The 24,035-nt window shown below is 46.3% G+C and overlaps 1 protein-coding gene across 1 annotated transcript in view; it reads right to left on the bottom strand.

Annotated features, from left to right (window-relative positions):
* Positions 1 to 19,212, bottom strand: part of LOC144129608 (membrane metallo-endopeptidase-like 1) — a 39,392-nt gene extending 20,180 nt beyond the window's left edge. The window contains exons 1-2 of the mRNA XM_077663730.1: positions 19,147 to 19,212; positions 13,895 to 15,295 (exon numbers count right to left, since the gene is read on the bottom strand). Of these exons, the coding sequence (XP_077519856.1) occupies positions 13,895 to 15,295; positions 19,147 to 19,212 (1,467 nt within the window). The remainder of the gene's footprint in view (positions 1 to 13,894; positions 15,296 to 19,146) is intronic.
* Positions 19,213 to 24,035: the final 4,823 nt, after the last annotated feature.

Raw genomic sequence — 24,035 nt, 5'->3', positions numbered from 1 at the left:
CATTTCTTCTTGATACAGTATCAGCAATATCTATTACTGACTATAAAATTTTCGTACGCCTGTTCTCACATGTCCACACCTTAGACGCACCTCGTATTACACTTCTGGACTATTCCCAACGTCCTATCAAGGTACACGGTTTCTTCATGGCAATGACCACATTCAAAGAAAGAACAGTTCCAATATATTTCTGCATTGTTCAGAAAGGAACTACCCTAATCGGTCTGGATGCAATTTGGGCACTTGACTTGTGCATTGTGAGGACAACATTACAGTGTCTTCAAACGACTGCAAAACCATCTACAAACCATGTTCTTTCAGCAGCTTTAAAATAGTTTCCAGCCCTCTTCTAGAATAAGTTGGGATTAGCCTAATGCTACCAACATAAAGTGAGAATTCTCACCACAGTACAACCTGTGGTAGCTAAGTTGCGTCGACTACCGTTTGATAAACGCCCTAAAGTAATTGAGAGATTTCAACGCCTAGAAGAGCAAGACATCATCGAAAGAATTGATGCTTCGGAATGGGTTTCTCCCACTGTTGCTACACTGAAGCCGAATAGAAAAATCCACTTTAGCGTTGACCTGCGTGAGGTTGAATGATAAGCGCGTGTTCGCAGTGCAAGAACTCACTTTCCTTGGTCATAAAATTACACCATAAGGCATTTCTCCAGTTAATGATGCAGTTGAGTCTGTTATCAAAACTGCAAAACCGCAGAATGCGGCAGAATTGAAATCGTTCTTGGGCTTTGTAAAATATTTTGCAAAGTTCCTGCCACACTTGGCTACAGTAGTGGAGCCTATGAAAGCCTTTCTTCAAAAAGACCATCCGTTTATACGGTCGAAAGAAGCACATGAGAGTTTCAGCAAGGTGAAACGTCTTCTTACATCCGCACCTGTCCTTCATATGTTTAATTCCTTCTTTCTTACCATAGCGTCAACGGACGCTTCAGACATAGGGCTGGGAGCTGTGCTCGTGCAGGAGGGTCCTGGAGGACTCCGGACTATAGCCTTCGCATCTCGGACACAGTCTCCGACAGAGAGAAGTTATTCGGTGGGGGAAAAAGAACTATAGCATGCATGTGGGCATGTGAGCGATGGCATGTGTACCTATGGTGTCGTCCGTTCACACTTCAAACTGACCACCAAGCACTTATTTAATTTTTTTCTAAGCAAGGTAGACATCGCCGAACATTTTGTATCTCACGATGGTACATGTTATTCTTTTACAACTTTGTCATTCAGTATCACAACAGATCTCATAACGAGATAGCAGATGCATTGTGAAGACTTCCTACGCCTCAAGGCATCGAAGGGAAAAGTCAAGAAAAGGTCATTGCATTCACTGAGTCAACTTCCGTCACGAATGACCAATTTAGGGCTGCATTTCGGAAGATAGTTGCATTCAATGGGTCCAAAACTTTGCCCTTTCAGCCTGGCCAGCGTCGGATCAAATATCAAAGGATCTGAAACCGTTCTTTAGTTTGAAAGAACTTCCTGTCATTGATGACTTGCTGTATCGTGCAGACCGTATTGTAGTTCAAGAAGCGCTAACAAAACCGTTGATTGAAGCAGCACATGAGTCACATCCAGGTATAGTTCGCACTAAAGCGAGGCTGACAGAGAAATATTGCAGGCCAGCTATGGACCGACAAATAGAACAACAGATAAAGAACTGTCCAAGCTGCATCGAGGTAGATAAGACTCTGAAAACATCTGTACCCCCTTTGCAGGCTGTTGCTTTTCCAGAAAAGCTTTGGCAAGAGTTGTCAATCGATATAATCGGCGGCCCGATGGCCGACATAATCGGCCATCGCAATGCAATCACTTTAGTTGACTGTTTTTCGAAATATTACAGACTTCTTACTTGACGTTTTTGCTTATGAAGGCTATTTAGAAGAGATAGTATCTGATCAAGGCCCTCAGTGCATGTCAAAGTAATTTAAGCAATTTCTGAGTAAGAGGGCTGTCAAGTAAACTCATTTTCAATACACCACCCGCAGGCCAACGGTTAAGTTGAAAGATTTAAGAAAACTTTCAAGACTTTTGTTTAACTGACATCGTTCGAACGCCGGTCTTTGAAAACCACTATTGCACAGTATTTGGGTATATATGAGGAGTCCATACGTCCATGAAATTTCACACCGGCTCAAGAAAGTAGAGGCGAAATTAAGGCGGACAAGATTTTCACGGCGAAGAATAAGCTTGCGAGGATTTGTAGTGCTGTGCGGAAAAAGCTCGAGCCTGAGAGCAATCGTGCTGGAGCTGAGTGCACGATAGCGCACAGGAAACAAATCAGGTTCACCGAGTGTAACACCGGAGTCGTGTGTGAAGTCCTCCTCTCGTGTGGGAAGAAGTACATCGGCCAGACAGGTCGATGTATAAACGAGCGGATGGGAGAGCATCGCAGGTCGTTGAAGGGCGCGGCTTCTTCGAATCTTGCCTTAGCGCCAAGCACAGGGATCAGGTATGCAGGGAGTTGGTGGAAGCTTACCTGATCAAGAAAGAATCCGATTACTGCGTAGCATCACCATCTGTAGACGTGATTGAAAGGGAGATACCCTTTTTGCGCAGCTTTATTAGCGCGAGCAGGCAGTATGGAGTGTTAACCTATTAGGAGTGTGCCCGGGGGGTTGATGTTTTTATGTTGTCTCTGACGATGCGGAGTTTGCTTTTTAGGTGTGTGATCACACTAGCATCATTTTAATTGCGCCAAGACAGTGTGTGATAGTTTTTGCGTTTTCATATTTTAGCCTGTCTTACCACGGGCTGAAGATACATATATAGGCCTCATTTACTTGAATAAAAAATAAGTTGATAGTCTGCGCTTGTGTCGTGCCTTCTTGTTCTGTGCCTTCGTTTTTTTTTGCCCAGTTTAACAAGAATATATAGATATTCACCTCATGCTTCAAAATGGGTGGCACCGGCAGTTCTTCTTCATGGTAGATGGCTTCGTACATAGCTAGATATTTTTGGGTTTCTTCATTTCAGTCATTGTTTGCTCAGAATCCATATTTAGCTATGCAAGATTTGAGGAAAAGAACTGAGAAGAAACAGACGACGATGAAAGAATATACGGATAACAAGCGTGAAGCACGACCTCCAAGAATTCAACCAGGTATTTTGACATACTTCGCAAACCCATCATTCAGTTCAAAGGAGAGAGACGTTTCACCGCACCACGGGAGGTTATTCAAAAACGTAGTCCAGCATCATACCGCCTAAATGATATCAAGCTAAGGAATGCTACTGAGCTGGCAAAAGTACTGATACAAATGAATCGGGAAGAGGATGAACATTTTGAGCATTTCAATTACCTTTTCCCGACGATTCTAAATGTTATGCACAGAATCCAGGCTTGGTGGGCCCACTGTTGCCTAGGCAGCCTCTTGATGCATCATCGATACCGCGATCTCCAGAAGCTAGAACCCGCTTCACCATGTCTTCACGGCCCCTAGCTGGACAATCCATGTCGTCCTACCTCCACAGTGATGTGAGTGATTTGCCTGTGAAAAGGTGTGATGCGCCTTCTTGCACAAGTGCTCAATGTTCAAGTGATTTACCCGTGGGCAGGCAAGATGTGCCTTCTGCTTTGCGTGCGCAGTGTTCAGTGCTGCCTCAAGAAAGTGGACCAACCCCAGATGTTCCGCCTAGGAACAGGCGCCGACGGCAGCCTTCGGAACTCAAGAATCCAGTTTGGCACCGGAGAGACCGAGAAGCAACGCTCTCAATCCATACTGGTTTAAGGACTATGTGTCACAATAACTTGTATTCCATTCTTCTCCCTTGTTTAAGAAGTGGCTTTGCATATTTTGAATTCTTTGTGTAACATAAGTCATGCAATGCAACCGGGTGTTTCACATGAATTTCAATGTAACTTCTTTCGTTTTTAGTTTCTCCTTCCCAGTAGCTATTGTACTAGAAGTGAATGATATTTCTCTGGTATATTTCTGTGCATAATAGTATACTGATATTAAGATATGATATGAATGTTTCAATATTTCTGATATTTTTTCACTGTGTTGTGAAGATTATTCAGTATAATCTTATGAGGCAGCATTTCTCAATAAGAACATTCTTCTAAGGTACATTCTAACACGATAAAAATAATGCTTAACTGTTCAAAAAAGAGTACTATTTTTCAGGCCACTATACATATATTTGACCTTCTTCGTGCAGGCAGAAGCAAGTAGTACTATTTCATGTCAGACATATAATGAACAATTACCAGCAGATTATGATCATTTCAGTCAGAGTCGTGTGACCTCTTTGGAAGGTACTTGCTGTTCTTTCGTATGATTTTTCACGTCTAGTAGACTTGACCGATGTTCATGTGTGTATATTACGGTTGAGTAAAACTGGCCGATGTTCTGTGGTCCTGTGGACCGTTATTTTTCATTCATGTAGGATGGTTCTACGGGCAATTAAAACCAGCCCACGTTCTCAGGTAATTTCATAAAAACAGCAAGAAGAAGTATTTTATAAGACATCATTTTATTTGGATGAAGGATTCACTACTCACGGGGAGGCCCATCAGCAGATTCCCTGGGGACGCTCAGGGAATAGACAATTCATCCAAACCTTAATGATATCACACGAACTCCAGTGTCTGACGTTACTAGTAGCCTTCAGTGACACTGCCCTAGCAGCATTTGTTGAGCAATCTTGAGCTATTAAGCTTGCAATGCATTTAAAGCCCCTCATTATTTCTTAAAGAAGGGGGAGATGATAAGTTTCGGAAGGGTATTTTCATTGTTCTCTAAGAAATGTTCATTATTATTTTGAGATGTTTCAGATAATCATCGTTATTGATGAAGTGGCATCTGCTCGTGTTTGATGAAGAGGGAAATGCTCATTGTTCTTTTGGGATGAAGTATGAAATTTTGTTTTTCGATTCAAAGCTTACATAGGAGTAAGCTCATTCAGATATTTTTTCATGTTGTATTTGTAAAACTTTGTATTTAAAATTTTCCATAGAGTTTAAATTGTTCACCAATGTTTGCTTTTCTCCGAAGGGAGGGAGTATGTTGTGTCCTAGGTTTCAGTTTCGGTTTGTTCTACTTAGATTAGATTTAGCCTTGTTTAATTTCATCTGTACTCCACTACTGGCTTGGATTATCACGTGTTTGCTTTATATAGAAACCCATCCCGACATAAATAAAATGTCATTCCCCATGTTTTGCTGAGTCTTGGCTCACTGCTTGCGGCCGTCCAGGACGACACCACAAGTTTTAACGTAGTTAAGTCTAGTATACGTGGAAATGCATGTGTTCAGCCTGGATGGCTCATGGAATTTCTTTGCTGGGTAGTCGGCACGTCTGGCGACGATATTGGACTCGGGTTGAGCTCTGAACGAGGTTAACCTGATCTGATTTGTTCGTGCCGCGGATGGAAGTTCGTGAAGACGACGATGTGCAATGCACAGCAGGACAGTGCGCTGTAGAGAAAGAGAGAGAGCTCTTTAATCGAAAAACAGAGAATTCAGTTTGACACGAGGCACAATCGGCTGCGGAGATAGCATAGTATCTCGTGCAGTGGCCAGCGAAGCACTAAATTTGTTTAGAAAGAGTGACTGCCAGAAGTGTGAGGAGCATTGTACCTCTTTTTTGTTCCTGAAAAATGAGTTGACTTGATTCGAGGTGTTGAATGCTACAGGTGGGGTTAGCCTTGCTTTATCTGCCGGCAATTGCTCCTCCGCAGCTCCATACAATCCACATCACAGTTCACTCCAGGAGCCAACATCTATGCATATATTCAGTCACCGTAGAACTTAGTCCATTGTAGTAGCACAATCCATGCACACATTTACTCACAGTATAACGTAGTCCACTCCGGAAGACACCATCTACGCACACATTTAATCGCAGTTGGCCGTAGTCCGTTCCTGCTCTTACCATTTGGAAACAAGATCCGCATCCTGCAGAAATGTTAAAAGAAGGTGTGCAGCTTCCCTCCTGCATGGTTAGTTTCCACTCGGGTAGACAATGTCCTGGACTGTGGTGTGACGGGTTCCTGTCTCCTTGAAGGATGCGATCATCACATGCCTTCCCGGGTTGTACTCTGGGCAGTACATAATATAATGTTTGATATCCCCGCACACACCACATAAAGAGCAGAGTGGAGACGATGCTACGCCGGTCTTATGCATCCAGGCAGGAGTGCGAGCAGAGGCCGTGCGAATTCGATGTAGAAGGGTAGCCTGAGATCTTCTCAGTCCCTTTGGCACACATGGCTTATGGGACGCACTCCACAGGGTACTGAAGTGATCGAGCACCGTTTACCTGCAGAGACATTTTCCATCTTGAGGTACTTTTTTTGATGGAAACCATGAGAAACCATGGGCGAGACTGTCTGCCACCTCATTACCATTGACTCCTATGAGAGAGGGCAACCATTGGAAATGTAGAGTAAAGCCTCTTTTGTGCAGATTCTGCACCAAGCGCAAAGAGCTTATAGACAAGGCGTCATTAGGGAATCCGCGCTCTAACCTCTGAAGGGTAGATTTTGAATCAGGATGACAACAGGTTGAGCCGGACAAGACCCTAACTTCCGTAAAGCCGCCTTAATAGCAACAGTTTCAGCCGTTGTGGAGGATACGACAGCAGTACAGCGTACGGACCACTTACAGTCCAAAGAAGGAATGTAAAAAGCCGCTGCGCTAGCTAGTTTGACCTTGTCCCCAGAACCATCCGTGAAAATTTGAAGATGACAGGCATACTCTGTTTCCAAGTGTTCCAGTACAAGCGAACGCGTTGCTGCCAAAGGAGAGCTGCGCTTTGCACTCACATGTCGAATTGTGACCTTACAGACTAGGGTCGGAAAAGACCAGAGGGTTTCAACCGTTTCATTTGCCTTCGGACATTAATGCCTAAAGAACTAAGAGTATTGAGTGCCAAGTAAGCCTGCAACTCATATCTCTTGCAGAGCCGCTGGAGAACGGATCGCCCAGCTACCGTCTCTCCTAGGCGGTCAAGATGCATTAATAGTCTCTGAAAAGCGATTAGGCTAAGAGGATTCGATAGGGACTTATGATGTACTGCCTTATTCGCAGCCGCCGGGGGAACTCCAATGGCTCTTCTTAGGCCCGTTCTGTGGACAACTACGAGACGTTCAAGTTGTGATGCCGAGGGGGAAATTAAAGGTAATTGATACATTATGCCACTGACCACCACCGCGTTATTAAATCTGACCGTTGAAGAAGGATGGTTTCCCCATTGCTCACGTGCAATTCTACGGATCACATTGAGACGAGAAGATATAGATGAAACAATCGCGTCTACAGCTTTTCGCCACTGTAGACGGGAGTCAATAATGACGCCCAGGAAACGCGTGTGGTTGAATTGACGGATGCAAGGGTGACCAACGTCTATCTTCAACCGCGCTTTACGTCTTCCTACACCTGGAAACAGAACAAAGCCGGATTTTTCCACTGACTGTGACGACCCCACACCTTGAAGGAAACCTGTTGCCGAAAGTAGATCCTGTCAAGCTACAGGGCTAATCGCTTGTGTTGGTAGCCAGTAATCCAAATACAGATGTCGTCAGCATAAAGTGACATACGCACTTGCCTGCAACTTTTCTTCAACGAATCGAGAAGGCCAGCCATTACGGTGTTAAAGAGCGTGGGGGAAAGAACACTTCCTTGGGGCACACCTCGTGATAGAGCCCTTTCGGTGCCTAACGTACTCCCTAACCGTACACGAACCGCGCGATCACTTTTAAACTTGTAAATGAATCTTAACATATGGCCGTGTATACGCATGCCTTGCAAACTGTTTATAATTGAGCTCTGAAGCACGCTATCGTAAGCTTTCGCAACGTCAAGAAAATTCGCTAAGGTGGAAACGCCGAAAGCTCTGTGGTGTTCAATGTGACTTCCCAAGTCTAAGACGCTATCTTGGGCACTAAGACCTTGGCGGAATCCTGTCACACATGTTGGCAATGACTTGCTGTCCTGAAGCCACCCCAATAAGCGTTCATTTACCAGCTTCTCCATCAACTTAGCTACACAAGAGGTCAATGACACAGGGCGATACGAGGCAAGGTCGGTCATGTTTGCCAGGCTTCAGTACTGGGACTACATGTGCCACCTTCATGACGGAGGAACATCGCCAGTCTCCCAAACTTTATTGATGAAGTTGAGGAGCTCCTTTCTGAGTTGCAAGAGCAGATTAATCAGCATTAGATTGGTGATGCCGTCGTGACCTGGTGCACACCGGCGCCGCAGGCCACTGATCGCAGTCTGAAGCTCACAAAGCGTGAACGGGACGTCCATGATTGACCTGGAGGAAGCAGGGGGTGTATATATGTCTATTTAAGAATCAGCGCGTACGAGTGCGTCTGCAAATTCCTCTGCCAAGCACGCAATATGTTTTTCCTTGCGTATTGCAAGAGCTTCAAAAGGCTTTGAAGGGCGAGATTCTCCAGCAAGGCTGCCAATAACTCGCCATATTCTCGTCATCGGTGAGAACGTAGTCAAACTTGCACAAAATGCGGCCCATTGCGACCTGTACAGCTTGTTCGTGTGCAGACTAATAGCAGAATTCAGCCTATTTAAGGTCGTCTTCAGTTGCCTGTCGTCCTTCTTAAGCATGAGTTAGCGCTCCGCCCTTCTCGCTGCGCAAAGGTTCTTGAGTTTTAAATCCGGGGCCGGAAAATGATCAGGTAACTTAACCGCCGTAGCTGCTGCTAGCTTACTAGAAATCATTTTGTCAACAACATCACCAGAAACACGTTCTAGGTGCGCTCTGTACTTGGCCCAGTGGAAAACATTGCCAATTTAGGACCATGCGTACGGAAGTCGGCAGCAAACACAAAAATTGGATAGTGATCACTTCCCATGCGGTCAGGCGCTGTTGACCAACTCACGCGGACGTCAGGTGAATGCAGTGTCAGGTCTATAGCTGTCGCTGAGGTTGGAAGCTGGAAGAAAGTTGGGCTTCCGTCATTGGCAACACACAGGTCCAAACTATCAATAACCTCTACGAGTTTGCGTCCACGAAAATCCGTGTTCCTGTCACCCCAAACGGCATAGTGGTCATTGAAATCACCGCAGATGATTCTAGGATATGGGCAGCGGTAGCAGAGCTGCTGTAGAAACAAATCCAATGCTACCTTCTTCCGCGGAGAGACGTACACGGATGATATAGAAAGGGTTCGAAAGCCGAGCTGTATTCTCAGCTACCTCAATGTCATCCGTGCAAAGATCGGCAACGCTTAAAGAAACATGTTGAATTTCCCTTCTTATGTAAAGCGCAGAACTTCCTGCAGGAAATGACTTTATGCTGCAGTTTTTATGGGCGACATATCCAGTCAAACATCTCCCGCTTGGCAGGCCAGCTTCTGACAGGGCCAATACTGGAACAAAAGTCTCTGTCCAGAATAACTTTAGTTCACCTAACCGACTTAAAATCCCAGCGCAGTTCCACTGCAATATAAACGGCACTTTTCGGTGCATATGAGATCCACGGGGCTTAACCCCATCCATTTTAGTTCGCAAGGAAGTTTGCTCCGAAGGTGGTAATTAGTGACTAAAAAGAAAGCAACGGCTGTAGGAAGTTCTTCAGGTTACCAGGCGCCATCGTTGGAACATGTGAACGCAGGGCCCCAAACAAAACATGAAGAATGTCAGACATGCCTTGATTTTTGAGCTCCTTATTTTGCGCAATGAACTCACTTACAACATTGACAAAATATGCCGACGGGGACAAGCTCTTGGCCGCAGTAGCTGTTTTTATTGTCACTTGTGGACATGAGCGTCCCCCTTGCCGTGGAGTCTGGCTGTGATCCGGCCGCTCAGGAACATGGACACTTTTTGCTGGAGGTCGAACAGCCGACTCGCGTGCACTGGACCTTGGCGTCTTGCTGGACTCAGGTCTCTTAAGAACATTGTTGGGCAACGCAACATCAGACTCCAAAACTGGGAACTCGTCTAATCCTGGGACAGGCGTCTCAGTTGGTGGGGTTTTTGGACCAGCAATAAATTATATCCGACGGTGCAGAGCGCTCACACGGAAGGGGCGTGGGACGTGTGGGGAGTAGGAGTTGGAGAGGTGCGCGCTTGCCCGGAGTCGGCGGCAGTTCCATTGCATATTTGATAAGGAATTATGTGGCCGCCCCCTCCATACTGTAGGTTTGCTGGGGTGAGGGTTGGTGGGTTGGGTAAAGGGTTCTGTGGGGTATGTGGGCGGGATTGATGGCGGATTTGGTAGGTGCAGCGAGGGAAGGGCCTGTTCTTTTGTTTGGAGGTGGGTGTCGTACCGTGCAAGGCTCATCTCAAGGGTGTGCACCATGAGCGTAAATGCCGCTTCATTTTGTTGTTCGAAGCGTTGGGACAGGTGGTCGATGAGGTGATTGAATTTTTGCTTCTAGACGCGCGTTCATTTCGGCGATTTCAGCCTCCATGCGGGCCTCTGGGGATGGAAGGTACGTCTGGGTGATGGGTGGTTGCACTGTTGGGCGTTTTTTATAAGTTAGCATACTTAATGAATCACTCATTGCGCTCATCGGGTACGATATGTTGCACTGTACAATGAAGTTGGAAACTGTGCGAATTGTACTGAATAAAAAATATTGGATGAAAATAATCTGCGCTCCAAACTTACTTGCGCTCCCCCTGAAGAGCCAAGGTCCTTACTTCACATCGTTAATTTAAAAAAAAGCCTAGGGGTTCAACCCGGGTTACAGCAACCATCGAGCGATAACGTTATGATATATATTTTCGAATTTTACCCGTCGACACTTATTCAACGATATATCACTCGCCATTGTAGCCTAAGTTCGATTTTTAGTCACATTTAACTACTTAAGGGCGATTAAGGTGTGTAATTAGTACAGTGTGATTGTACTAGTTATAACCTATTTAACGATATACGACTCGACGTAATAGCGTGAAGTTCATTTTTGGTCAAAATTAATTAAAAATGAAAATTAGAATTGGTTTTTGAAGAAAGGAAATGACGCAGTAACTGTCTCACCTTATCTCGGTGGACACCCGAACCACACCGTATGTAAAGGAAGAAAGACGTGCCATAGTAGAGGTCTCCAGAATAATTTCGACCATATGGGGATATTCAAAGTGCACTGACATCGCACAGCACGCTGGCGCCTTTTAAGTTTAGTCTCGCCTCCACTGAAACGCGGCCGCCGCTGCCAAGTTCGAACCCGGTTACTCCGGACCAGTAGACGAGCGCGTTAACCACTGAGCCACCACTGCGGGCCTAACGAATCAACGTCATTGATTATGACGTGTAAGTGCAATAAGCTATCAAACGATATGTAACAGCATTGTAGCTTAAAGTTCAAATTGACTAACTGTAATTACGACGCCTAATTAGCACGGTGAATTGACCGCAGTGGTGGCCTAGTCGTTTGAGCATCGTCCGCGCATGCGGGAGGTGCACACGTGATACAATGGTTACAAACATTCTGCCTGGTGCTCGGCTGCTTTAGGGTGAAACGCTTGGAAAACGGGACTTTGCCCCACCTTGAGAAAAAGAAAAACCTTGTGCCGTGGCGCTCGTTGGCCACCGCTGCCCATGAGTTAAAAAAATTCATAACCATCATCATCATCACTACGGTCAATTCGAGTACAGCTGGACATGCGCTTAGGCTAGAAAAGAACATGCAAAAGACATTTGGTGTTTCACATGTTCGTCAAGGTGTCCGTCTTGAGCGATAACACATGGCTGTTGGTGTTTTTCTGCTTCTGAATTCTTACGTTCTGAATTCATTAATCACTGTAAGCGCTATTTTTTTTTCAATCCGCGTCGCTTTCTGTCGTAAAACCTTTAGATCCCATTGCATTGTATATATTTTTAAATCCGTGTTGCTTTCAATTGTATAATGTTATTCTCAATGCATGTTCTTTGCTGCAAAATTGTTCCATCCACAGCTTTAGTTTTACGGTAATCACGAACTCTCCGTTGCCCGGAGACTGGGTAAGAACCTTGTTAAGCTGCTCCTGTAGCAGCTTTTTGTTATTTCTCTTGCATTTGTTTCTGTAACGAAAGAAATGCTAAATAAATTAAATAGAATAAAAACATTGGTCCCATTAATCCAGGGTCACGTTTTCGGAAGGGGTGGGCCAAATTCGGAGATTGCGTGGCTACATTTTAGTTATCACTATCGTGTTGCTCACGCTAAAATTTGGTTTAGCCCGCCCTTAGCTTGGACCAGCACAAAATTACCGCCTAGGAAGTATCTTCCTTGTTGCGACGCGCATTTTGATCTTTTTTAGGCTGAAGGTCATTCGTTTGTTGTGTGCAGGTCACGTGTTGCTGCGCAGAATGGGCGAATAGATTAGAGCTATGGCTTTAAAAGTGCCACGGTCTCAACGTACCTAAACAGAATAGACGTACGAAAGCATGTGTTAAGCCTTACTGGCTCAGGGTTTTGATTTCCTGGATCGTCGGCACGTCTGAAGACCATATTCGACTCTGGTTAAGCTCTGATTGAGGTTAAGCTGATCTGATCTCTTTGCGCCGCAGTTGGAAGTTGATGAGGATGACGACGTGCAATTTACGGCGCGTGTGTTGCAGTTTAAAACAATGCGCAACCGACTGCGGCAATAACAGAGAAAAGCAGACATACTTTATTTGTGGATTCAGCTCATGCAGTAAAACTATGGTACCGTCCAACATATTCGAGGAAACTGCGAAGTCAAAATACTGTGAATAAATATGAATGCTGGGGATCAGTTTGGCGGAACAAGGGTATCGATATCATTGTTTCTAAGAAATGTGTTATAGCACTGGTCAGACGGACAAATATCGTAAAATAGTTTGCTTGAGCCCAAACAATAATATAGTTAGTAACAGCTGCTTGAGAACATGCTTAACGTCTTTCGTAATGCATCGCATCAAATACAGCCCGTAAAGACCGCAGCGTATCATGAAAAAGAAACAAGACGCCATAAATGCAAAAAAAGACCTCAGAAAGTAAAAAACTGCCAAATCAAGTAACGTTATTTAGGCTTCCAAATGTCGTAACGGAGGCTTCCGGATTGTCATGCAAGTGAAAAATGAGAAAATTCTAACATTTAAGCTAGCTAGCCAAATGAAGCTAGCTAGCTTTGTTACTTGCGTGCCGAAGTAGGATATCCAGAAGCAAGTCTCAGGAGACTGTACTCGAACTTTGCGCGCATTGATGCAAGCAGCAATTATGCAATTTCCAGATCTGAGACATTCCACTACAATCAGTCATTGTGAGCGCAGGAGAAGCCGCTACATGCCTTAGCCACGTTCGTCCCTCGCCTTATATTACACTTCAAAAAACGAACACTTCTCCACCGGGTTCATTTTGGTTCCTTTTCCACACCCGTACACTTGAGCGAAAGCATCGGAACTCTGCACCATCTTGTTACAATCCACCGCAAGCGGTTCTGTTGAGTCCATTCGAGCGCATGTCATCAAGCAGAGCGTTAGGAAGAATACTTTGTCTTCTGGAAGATCAGAACCCAGCGGTAGATGCTCCATATTATCGTGGAGACGGGATGCCTTGAATGCGGAAAAGGTGGTCTGAAGGGCAGGTATCTCAGGAAATAAGCTTTTGGTGCCATTGAGTTCGGAGCAAACCTGTCTCGTGCGATACGAGAGAGCAGTGGACTCGGACAAGATGGAGTGGACGATGCTTTTGTTGGGTGCCCATTTCAGCCCCTCGCCGTCTATTGATCTCAAAAGCTGGAGCGCCATGAGAAAACCGAGTCCACCGTAGAACATGGCAGCCGTTCCATCATGATAGTATGCAGGTGGAGTAGCAGCACCGAGCGCGATTTTGACGTTGTTCAGTAAGTAGTCATAGGAAAAGTATAAGGGGAAGTTGCTCCCGGGGAGGCCCAGGGCGTCTCGGTAGTTCTGCGTTTGGTTCATTTGCGATGTGGTACTGCGTGAAGTTACCCAGTACTCGAAAAGGGATGCATTTTCTGATACGTCAGAGTAAGTCTCCTCCAGCACATCATCGCGCAGGAGGGACTCCGGTGGCCACATCTGCATCCCTACGAGGGCCAGTTTCTGGGTGACCTGCGCCTTGCTCTCATTGTCCATCCAGCGGGAAGCGTTGACCTTGCTCAGAGCCGTGGAAACTAGGTTGATGAATGCTGTGGTGATTAAGTGGCGGTCTTTCACAGTGATACGTGAGATAGTGGCGAGGGACAGGACCAGTACCTTGAAAGATGCCTCCACGTGGTGTGCACAGTACGCCGGGCGGAAGATCTCCGCCTTTTGCTTGCTCCCAAAGCGTGCGGTCATGAGCGAGATTTCCGCGAGTGGAGAGTAGAACTGCACCAGTTGCCACGCCAAGAGTGCCTTCAAATTCTGGTCGCCGTACATGACTACGAGGCTGTTGAAAGCCTCAAGCAGCCCAATATCGCTAAGAACGACCTCGTCATCCGGGGTCAACCTGGGCTGCAGGTTAAGGCCTTCGTCGAACAGTGGTAGCCAGAAGGCAGTAGAGGCGTTCGGGACACGCCTGTCGACTTCGCGGAAGGAGAACACGGAGGGAGTTGGGCTGAGAGACTTCGAAACACTGTTCAGTTTGAAGAGCACAGTGTGCTCCAGGACACGCATCTCGTCGACGGCAGCCTCGTTCACATCGCTGTCCGCAGTGTAGGCAGCGTAGTACGACTTGTAGTAGAGCAGGTAGTCTGACACGACGCGACGGTGGTAGTTCAGGAGGATTGGCACGTAGGTACCGGGTCGTACAACGACTCGCCGCCGTCCGGAGGAGCTGTCCTCCAATACGCTGATTGCGAACCAGAAGGGGACCTGCCACCGGAAAGCGAGAGACAGCGCCACACTGAATGCTCTAAGTGTCGTGTTTGAAGCTTTTGGCCATGCGAGACGTAGATCCTGGAGGAAGGCGCGAAGCAGGGGCAGCTGGGACCCGTGGACAGGGCGGCGGCCCCTGCACATTTCGTACATGGCTATCGCCTTTCTCCCTGCTGGAATCTTCGTTGTGCCCATGCGCAGGGTCTTGCCAAACTCTTCGTACCATTTAAAGCGCAGGCCCTCGATGGTCGACTTCACATGCCCGCCAAACCTCGCTTGGAGAAATCCGGAGCAAACGAAAGCCGAGAAATCGTCGCAGGGGTCGATCGCCGAGTTGATTCTTCGGAGCAGGCTGGCGTGATGAATACAATCGGCGGTGTTGCAAAACTTGGCATCCTTCATGAAGTGAGCGAGTATTGTGATTGAGACGGCTACGATGGCGAACATTCCTACGGCCAGGATCACTCCTCCACCGACCAGTGCCGGCGCTAACTTCTTTGAAGCTGCGATTTCGGCCCTCGGGCTTTGTCTCTGCAGTGAAAAGTAGCCAGAGTTGTAAAGTAGCGGACATTCAGTTACCCGAATATTTTAGTTTCTTGTAGCCTTCCTGAGCTGAGATTTGATACCATAACTTTCAGCGAGCCCCTAAAATATATTGTTTCGAAAACAACTGAAACTGAGTTCGCTTGTGCGGACTTCTGACTTCGCTATGGCTTCTGTGCACACAGAAGGGATGAGTAAATTAATAAGACACTCAGTACATACAGCTGCGAAACTCTGCGTGCGACTGTTGCAGCTAGACTATTTGCTATTATTTATTAGCAGAAATTGATCAGCTATTTGTTCATTTATGAGCAATTATTTCTTCCTCTCTGGCCTAGAATCTTTTTCTCACCCATGAGCATATGCGTGAGTTCCGTTTAGTGTACGCTTATGAAGCCGTCGGTGCTTTGTGTTGTTATGCGGGGGTGCTGTATAATTATCGAAGTGAGGCGTCTGCAGATACCAAATATCTTCAGAAATATTGTGTAAAAATTGTTCGCTTTCGACTAATACAGCCACTCAGATAAGAAAATTACCTGGCGTTTTTTTTAAGCAATGCGCCGCAATGAGCTTCCAAAATTCGCAAATTATAAACCCTTGATGCTTTCCAGGGCTCAATGTACTCTCTCACTGTAAAGAGCGGAAGTGAGAACTTAATGCATTGCAAGAACGGCCTGACTTCACAACTTTTATTTAATGGTATCCGCGCTCAGATGGTTGTGCGGTGTTTTTTGCTGCTGAACGGGCCCCGCCTTCATCGCTTTATTCCAAGAGTCGGGCAGCGCGTATGCTTTACCTGCAGGCTGCTTTTTTGGCATTGGGAGCCTCCACCATTAGTCGTTGTTAAAATGACATCGTGCGGCTCCCATCGCCACAGTGGCTGCGTTACGTGCCGTCACGTAGAGTCGAATGTTTCTCGGTGCTGGGCAGCGCGTCTGACGTCTCTCTCTGCTTCCGCTCTTTGCCAGGCCGTAGCCATAGTCAGCTCCTCAGCGCCCTTAGAAAACATTCTCGGCTCAGACCTTACGGATGAATGATGGCCTACAGCATTGCACGGTAGAGTAACAGGTAGAATACTCAGTGCGAGAGGCAGTGGGAATGGCCAAGTCGTCTGATCAGGCACCGAGAAACGACGCTGCGCTGTTTAGGGTTTTGCTACTCTGAAGGTGGGTTTGGGCTAGTAGTTCGATCGAGCTTGTTCTGTTTTTCAGCAGACTGGCTGAAACGAACATAGCGCTTCATAACACTTATTTTACTTTATTAGGCGGGAGGAACTATGTTTTTCAGTGCAGGACACTGACGGTGCGAATAAGTAATATACTGAAACAGCAAGCAAAAATAACTGTGCTTTTTTTCTATACCTCTAAACCTTGCGTACTCAATATCTTGGGACAACGCATAAAAACTCATATGTCTTGCATTCACCATCGTGATCATCATTATCTGAGCTATGCCGTCTGAAGAAGAAAGACCTCTCCATATCTTTGCTAATAACACGGTCCTATGCCACCCGCGGCCGCCTTATGCCCCAAATTTCCTAATATTATACGGTGATGTTACTTTCTGCCACCCTCTGTCACGCATGGCTTGTCTTGGAATCCGCTGCGTTTCCCGCAAAGCAAATCCTATGAATTATTTATGAATGTAGAAACTTGTTCTTTGGCTGTTCCTAACGATTTTAACGCTTGCCCGGCAGCAGGAATCATATTTTTGGCTGAGAAAATATTTTAGAAATTTCCAGCCTCCAGATTCAGACTAGCTACTTCCATAACAATAATATCTGGTGTCTGCCATTACTCTAGTGGCAGTACAATATAGCCTTTGGGGTCAGTGCTTACATTTCAGTGTCGACGCAGACAAATTTGCAGCATTTCGGCATTTTGTTTGCGGGATTTGCTAGCTTATAAACGCCATGTCTTCGACTAGAGTGGTGTTCTTATTACTATTCTAGCGTAGTCGGTCAACAAAAGGCAACTTAAGTTCGTCTTCAATGTGCCTTTAACGAGCATTGCTTCTCTTGCCTTTGGATTGCGTGCCCTGCGCAAAACCATTTGTTCTTCATTTCGAATAGGATATCTTTGAACCACGTTTGTTCACTGCACTAATATGCTCCCTTATTTTCGCCTATTACGTTAACCTATAAATTCCTTTTAATAACTCGCAGCGGTGGCCTCAATTTTAGTTGAACCTTTTCATAACCGCCCACGCTTCTGTCCCATAAGAGTGCACCGATAAGAGACAGATCCCGCTTTTGCGGGATATGCTGGTAAACTCTCACTCATCTGCTATGAGTAACCGCCAAAGCCACTTCGCCTCATTCCTAAGGATGTGATTTACTCTCATGGCCCGGATCTGGTGTCACTGCCTGCCTTAGGTGGATGTATTCCCTCCTTGGCAGCCTTAACCATCTTATCCACATTACAAATTGCTTCGCTCACCTGTCTCTAAACGTGTACATCTAATTTTTGCCTACGCCTAGTTTTCTCTTGGACGCTTTTAGCGTACACCTGTTTTTAGAGCATGCTGCATTCTCTAAGATTACAGTTACTTATACCAGTTATCGGCCCATTCTATTTTATCTGTGGGGTTAGATGCTTTCACGATTTGCCGCTTCCTAATAAGTTAACTTTCGCCTTTTCTAACAGCTCGCCGGTAACCTGTCAAAATCCTCAATTGCTGTTCGCTCCTATTGCTGTGTTGATGGTTGGCTTCGGTAGTAGTCTCTTCCTACTCTCTTCAAGCCTCGGCTAGTCGGAACCTGACCATCCTTATGGTCACTACATTTCACCTTCCCGAGAAGCTCCGCATCCTGCACGGTTACAGACTCCACGTGCAATATGAAGACTTTTCCATTTTCAGCTTCACAATTCGGGCTTTACACCGTCCGCTTTCCCACGCGGGGAGGGTTGGCTGAGCTAACTACCCCGTGTGGAAATAAGTCATAGTTCTGTGGTCTCATTTTAATGAAGGGCAATTAAGAAGGCACGCGAGAAGTGCGCGCTGCTGGTGCAGGCGAATCAACTGGGAGTCGTGCACTAAGGCGCCTTTTTCTGCCTTTATCAGGTTAAGAGGTCTATAAGAGGGAGATAATTAACGTGGCTTTCTTTTCCTCAATAAATGTTTGCTTCCTTTCATCGAATTCGTGGAAATTACGGAATTGCAAGGTTTTCCTATGCGGGAGAGGCGCGCCGTTTAGAAGGAAGGGAGCAGACGCTTTCCTTCGTCTCTAAGGACGAGTAGCCAAAGGGTGAGGTTGGGCGAGCGGACGCTGATTGGCCGAAAGGGACGACGGGCAAATGCGCCGAAATCGTTGTGGACCGGATGGGACCGGAGGGAGATGATACAGAGCCACGACCGCGAGAAGACGAAAGGTAAACACCGCTCACACATATCTCCATTTTCCTTTGTTGTCGCCATCTTGCCACGTCAGCCGCCAGACATAGCCAAACGATAAGGATCGCGGACAGTCAAAAGATGTACCGGTTCTTTGCGAAAGCCGGGTAAACATTTGGCGCCAGGCAACTGTGTTGTGTCCTTCACGTATACCCGCGGTGTCGCCGTATAAAGACGGTCGCACGTAGTGTGCGCTCCCGGGAGCTCGGAGTTCAAGACGTAGATCTCGATAAAGGTTAGCGGAATAGTAAGAATCCTAACCATATGAACATGCCGTAGCGGTCATTCCTTGAATCACCGTTTCGACCTACTGTAAGCAATGCGACGGGCTCATCTCCTTTATCAATCGCATTTGAACGGTAATGATACAGCGCAGCGTCTTTCACCACTCATTTCGTCGCCTTGTACTTGCAAAAAAGTTGCTAGAAAAGCATCACAGCACTTACGATATCAATCTTCTCAAAGAATGACTCATCTAGCCGTGCGTATGAAGGTGCTTTGATTCCAGGCATCTTGGAACGTCGGGACTGCGGATGTTTGGCGGTTGGCTCTCTCCCTCGCAAAAGCGACACTTGTGACTTCTCCAGCTGGGACGGAGACCTTGTGGCTGGTGCAGTAGATTGTGCGGAATCGTCCGCCTTGGATGAGCTAGGCTTCAGCCCACTCGGCTCTTGGAAGAATTCTCGCGCTGTGGACGATGAAGCCGATGTCGGCGGCCCGGATGTCGCGGCTTGAGCTATGTCGACCTCTCGATGCCTGTTTGGCACCTCAGTGTTGCCAGGGCACTTCGAGGAACAAAGATCTGCGGATGCACTGGCCGAAACCATGCTTGAGATTGAGGTGGGGTTCACTGGCGTTGTAAGGGCGGAGTCGGCCCGTGTTCGCTCGTTCGTGGGCTGTGTTTTTCCTTTCACCGTCAGTGACTGCGAGTTTTGAAACAACATGAATGCAGTGTCTTTATTATAAAAGCGGGTATTTAAACCGAATGAGGTGGAGTCGCACTACGGATCTGTGCAGATTAAAAAATTTCGAATAGTGACTCGAATATTCGCCTCTTTTATCAAACCGAACAAATCGAGTAGTAGGTATTCAAAATTGTTCGTGAGTATTTGAATATGCTCAAGTTCAAAAACAGTTTCGGGGCAATTTTGCATGAAGGAACGCAGTAGCTTTTTGCTATGACTATTTCTGCCTGGATAACTATTGCCTAGATAACTGCCTGGATAGATAAGATGCGCTGGTGACAGTGAGGAGTGGACTACAAAGCGTAACAAGTGATATTAGCCTCTAAAGATATACATGCACGTGGTCAAAAAAAAAAGGCGGTGTCTCCTGGCGACCGCTGGAACAACGCAGGCAGAGGTAAAGTGAAACTTTTATGAAAGCTGTGAACGTTAAGAATGGATGTCTGAAAATCGGATTCAAACGTTGATCACAGTTCCAAGTCACTACTGAAGCACCGCGCAAAAGTAATTGAATTTTAATGGCAAATCTTCAGTGAAGCACACTTTGCTGCCTCTTGCGTAGTAACGGAGACAGATTTTAGCGATAACACCAAGACACCTTCTTAGACGTAGTAAACCGAAAACAGTGCTGTCTGACAGTTTGAAGGCGGAGCCTCAGAGTGTAATCTGCTCTTAAAAAAGTGTCGAAATAAACAGCCCTAACTCCTTTCCAAACTCCTGGGTCAACATTTCGAGCGCTGCCCTTCTACTCAAGGCGCACTAACGCATCGCGCGTATAGTGAAAAAGTACGGCATGTCCACATCTGTCACTAGAGACGTTTGTGCTCATATGAACTCTAATTCGAAAATCCAAGGGCCTGTTAAAGAATGTGCGCCATTTTATTAGAACCGCTCTTGCGCAGCAAAGATCATTACACTGTAAGAGAGTGATGTGCCGCTGCATTTAATGGCACGAAGAACTTGTTACAGAGCTGTAATTCTAACAATAGCACGTAGTTTGTTGCCTTTTATTTACGGGCAAATCAAGTTGATTGAAGCGGTTATTTGGATTATAAATTTTGTAGCACGTGCTGTGAAAACGATGTGCAGCTCGGCTCACGGCTGTCTTGTAGAGGAAGGTCATGCCGAACGGAAGAAGGACGCCATCGGCTAATTGGTGCTTCGGACTACCACAGAGGCCGAAATCATGAATTTCTCTTTGGTGCGAATTTCCCGAGCATTAGACCGCATAGTTGACTGGCACCCGCACCCGCCTAAAGTAATGTGTCACAACCAGCATTAATGAGATAGGGTATATGTGGTCGCCCCTGATTGAGAGCTGTCTTGAAAATGGGCATATGGGCCATTACGCATTAGAGACGTCCACCTGGACCCAAATACCTGCCAGTATCGTATTTCAAGGGCGCAAGCGCAATGCGCGAAGTCGAGATTAATTTTGTTGAGTCTGTTGATACCGTTTTACTCACCTTTAATATCTCTACAATACTGGGACTCAAAGAAGAGAATGAATGATTCAAAGACTATTATACGAACCTAAATAGAAGTACGTACTACACTGATTTCAAACCGCATGGTGTGGTTTCGGCGCGCCTGTCGCAATGAATTCTATGTTACTGCTCACTGAGCTCGAGGTTCAACCAGAAGCAGGAAAAAGCCGTTCCAATGTTTGTGCACATGCTGTCATTGCTGCATTGAAAACTTAAATACAAATCTAAAATAAATGCAGATATATCTTACTGTCCTGTGGGCGTCGTGTAACCAGGGCGACGTGTTTGTAGACGTGGGCTTGGAGGACCGTGCAGCCGTGGAAGCTGAAGGCTGTCCAGGAACATCCTCGCCGCGTTGCCCGGCCTTCGTGCTTCTGTTGGGACAACGTTTGGGCGAGGGCGTCGTGGTGTCCAACGTCGACGCCGGTAGGCGAATCGAAGGCGTTGTCTTTGCTCCTGAGTCACGTTCTGTAGACTGCTGCATAGTAGCCGGAGCTTCTCCATCTATGACCTGTGGGTGCTGCTGCTGGTTTCCGGCGCCAACGGACTGGAGAGCACTCTCGTGAGCAGGAGAGCCAGTGCCCGAAGGTCCACTTGATGAGGCCAGTGCGCTTGCTTCCGAGGCCTTGGTCCGGCGTTGGTGTTGTTGCCGTGACCTCCCACCGTGCGTCTGCCTGGAGCTTTCGTTCGGCATCGCAGCCTGATGGTCTTGGAAACGTCAGCAAGCCCGTGAGGTCAAACGTCCACGCAAAAGGTGCGCTTAGGGTAATTATTGGGCAGACGAGTCAAGAAGTACCACTGGACGCCGTATCTTAATGCCGGCCTCCGGCGTTCTGCAGCCTGCGCTCGCAGATCGAGCTTGGCAGGCGATCAGATCTCGTGACGGCCCGGACTTTCTTCTTCTTCTTCCTCTTAAAAATGGCACATACCCACATGGGGCGATTGGCCAAGTTGTAGTTGCAAAAACACGGAAATTTTCGTAGCAGATTACGACAAAATTTTAACAAGCGTGAATTTTTGAAAATGTATTTGTAAAAAATGACAGAAGAATACTTAATGTGAAATAACAGACAGCATTATGGTGAGAAAAGAAGAGCTCGAAGAATTTTACAAGAGTTAGCAAATCGACCTACCAGTTGCAATTATGTAATCATGGATAATTTCACAAAATGAACCTAATGCAAATCCTTTGACGCTCGCAGCGAACGATAATAACACTGGCAGAGATAACGGGAGCCCTAACCTGGAGAGAGGGACCTCCAGGTAAATCTTTCTCTGAACTGCGAACTATGGACAGTAGAGGAGAAAACGGTTTACAGAGTCAACTTTCCCGCATGCGCCACATAGGTTTGTCGGTGTCACATAGACATAAATTCAAACTGGGAATCCTGCACTACAACCGCGTCATTGATATCTCACACAGCCCGGTTATGCCCGCAGGGACGTTCCAAGGATAATAACGTGAGACACATGACATGGAACTTTGTGCAGGGCCATTCCAAGATCCAAAAATTCTGCAAAGAATATCAGAATATAATCCTGGATGCGGACAGAATAGCTCCATACCAAATCCTCCGAAAAGATGCCAACTGCAGGTTTTTGGCAGTTCATGGAGGCATCGGTAGAAAGCACCGTACGAGGGAGGTAGTCCTCTATGTGATCAGAGCGAAGACAGGTTAATATGTTTGCGGGCATGTGTTTCACTTGAGATGGGACGATGTGGTCAAAATGGAATTCCACTGCGGCCGGCGTGTCATCAACCCACTGCAAAAAACTCATATCAACAACAGTCGGCGTTAAACGGTTCTGCGTTAACATAATTGTGGCATTTGATACCGCAGCCAATGATGAGAAAAGTATAAGGCCGGCTGAGACACAAAAATAGGAGTACTGACAGCAGTCACCGGGTCCAACGACCTGAGGAAAGTTCGCACAGTGAGTATTTGTAAGCGGGAGTTTGGGTCGGGAATACGGGCTTCCAGATAAAGCAGGGCGTTTGAAACTGATTTTGGGAGACCACGGCAGAGACGTAGAGCACGTCTTTCCAGTGAGCTTAAGGGTTTATCATGTAGCTTGCGCTACCAGAGATTAGAATGCAACAAGAGTCAAGTATAGGTCTTACATAGGCTTTCTTTATTTTTTTCTTTGTTGCCTGTACATATTACATATTAATAGAGAGGCTTTGTATAGTAACAATAATGTGTCGCGGCGCATACTCAGATTTTTATTGGCGATTCTTGTCAGCCGGGCTAGAGCGCGTTCTCCTTTAAATACATTTTTTTTATTTGAATTCTCCAATCTAATGCCGGCTGATAAGTAACACCTAGATATTTAACGGATTCCACCTGCGGAATCTGGTTACAGCGATGGACTAATGAAATGTGCAAAAGCGTGTCTGGAGAAAATACCAAAACTCCGTATCTGACAAAATTCAGGGATAAATTAATACCGTGCAACCATACTCCAAGAGCATCCAAATATCACTGCAGAAACTGGTAAAGGGAATGAATATCCCTGGGCGAGGCGAAAAAAGCTGTCATCTGCATACCAAAAAACTGTTACATCAGGACGAATGGGGATGGCTCTGACCAAAATATTAAAAACACCGGGGCCTTTAAGGAGAGAACGTCGTCGTCAGCGCTACAGCTTTTCTCGGCAAGCGTTTTAGGACCCTTTGTAATAGTCATCCATCCGTACATATCTCGATGGGTTCATGCCCACAGCATGATAACAATAATTGGTTTTTGGGGAAAGGAAATAGCGCAGTGTCTGTCTCATATATCGGCGGATACCTGAACTGCGCCGTAAGAGAAGGGATAGAGGAGGGAGTGAAAGAAGAAAGGAAGAAAGAGTTGCAGCAAGACTTTCATTTGAGCTAGTTGG

Source organism: Amblyomma americanum, chromosome 4 (genome assembly GCF_052857255.1).
Source record: "Amblyomma americanum isolate KBUSLIRL-KWMA chromosome 4, ASM5285725v1, whole genome shotgun sequence".
Taxonomy (NCBI): domain Eukaryota; kingdom Metazoa; phylum Arthropoda; class Arachnida; order Ixodida; family Ixodidae; genus Amblyomma; species Amblyomma americanum.
The sequence above is the reverse complement of the archived record's forward strand: the minus strand, read 5'-3'. Positions and strand labels throughout refer to the sequence as shown.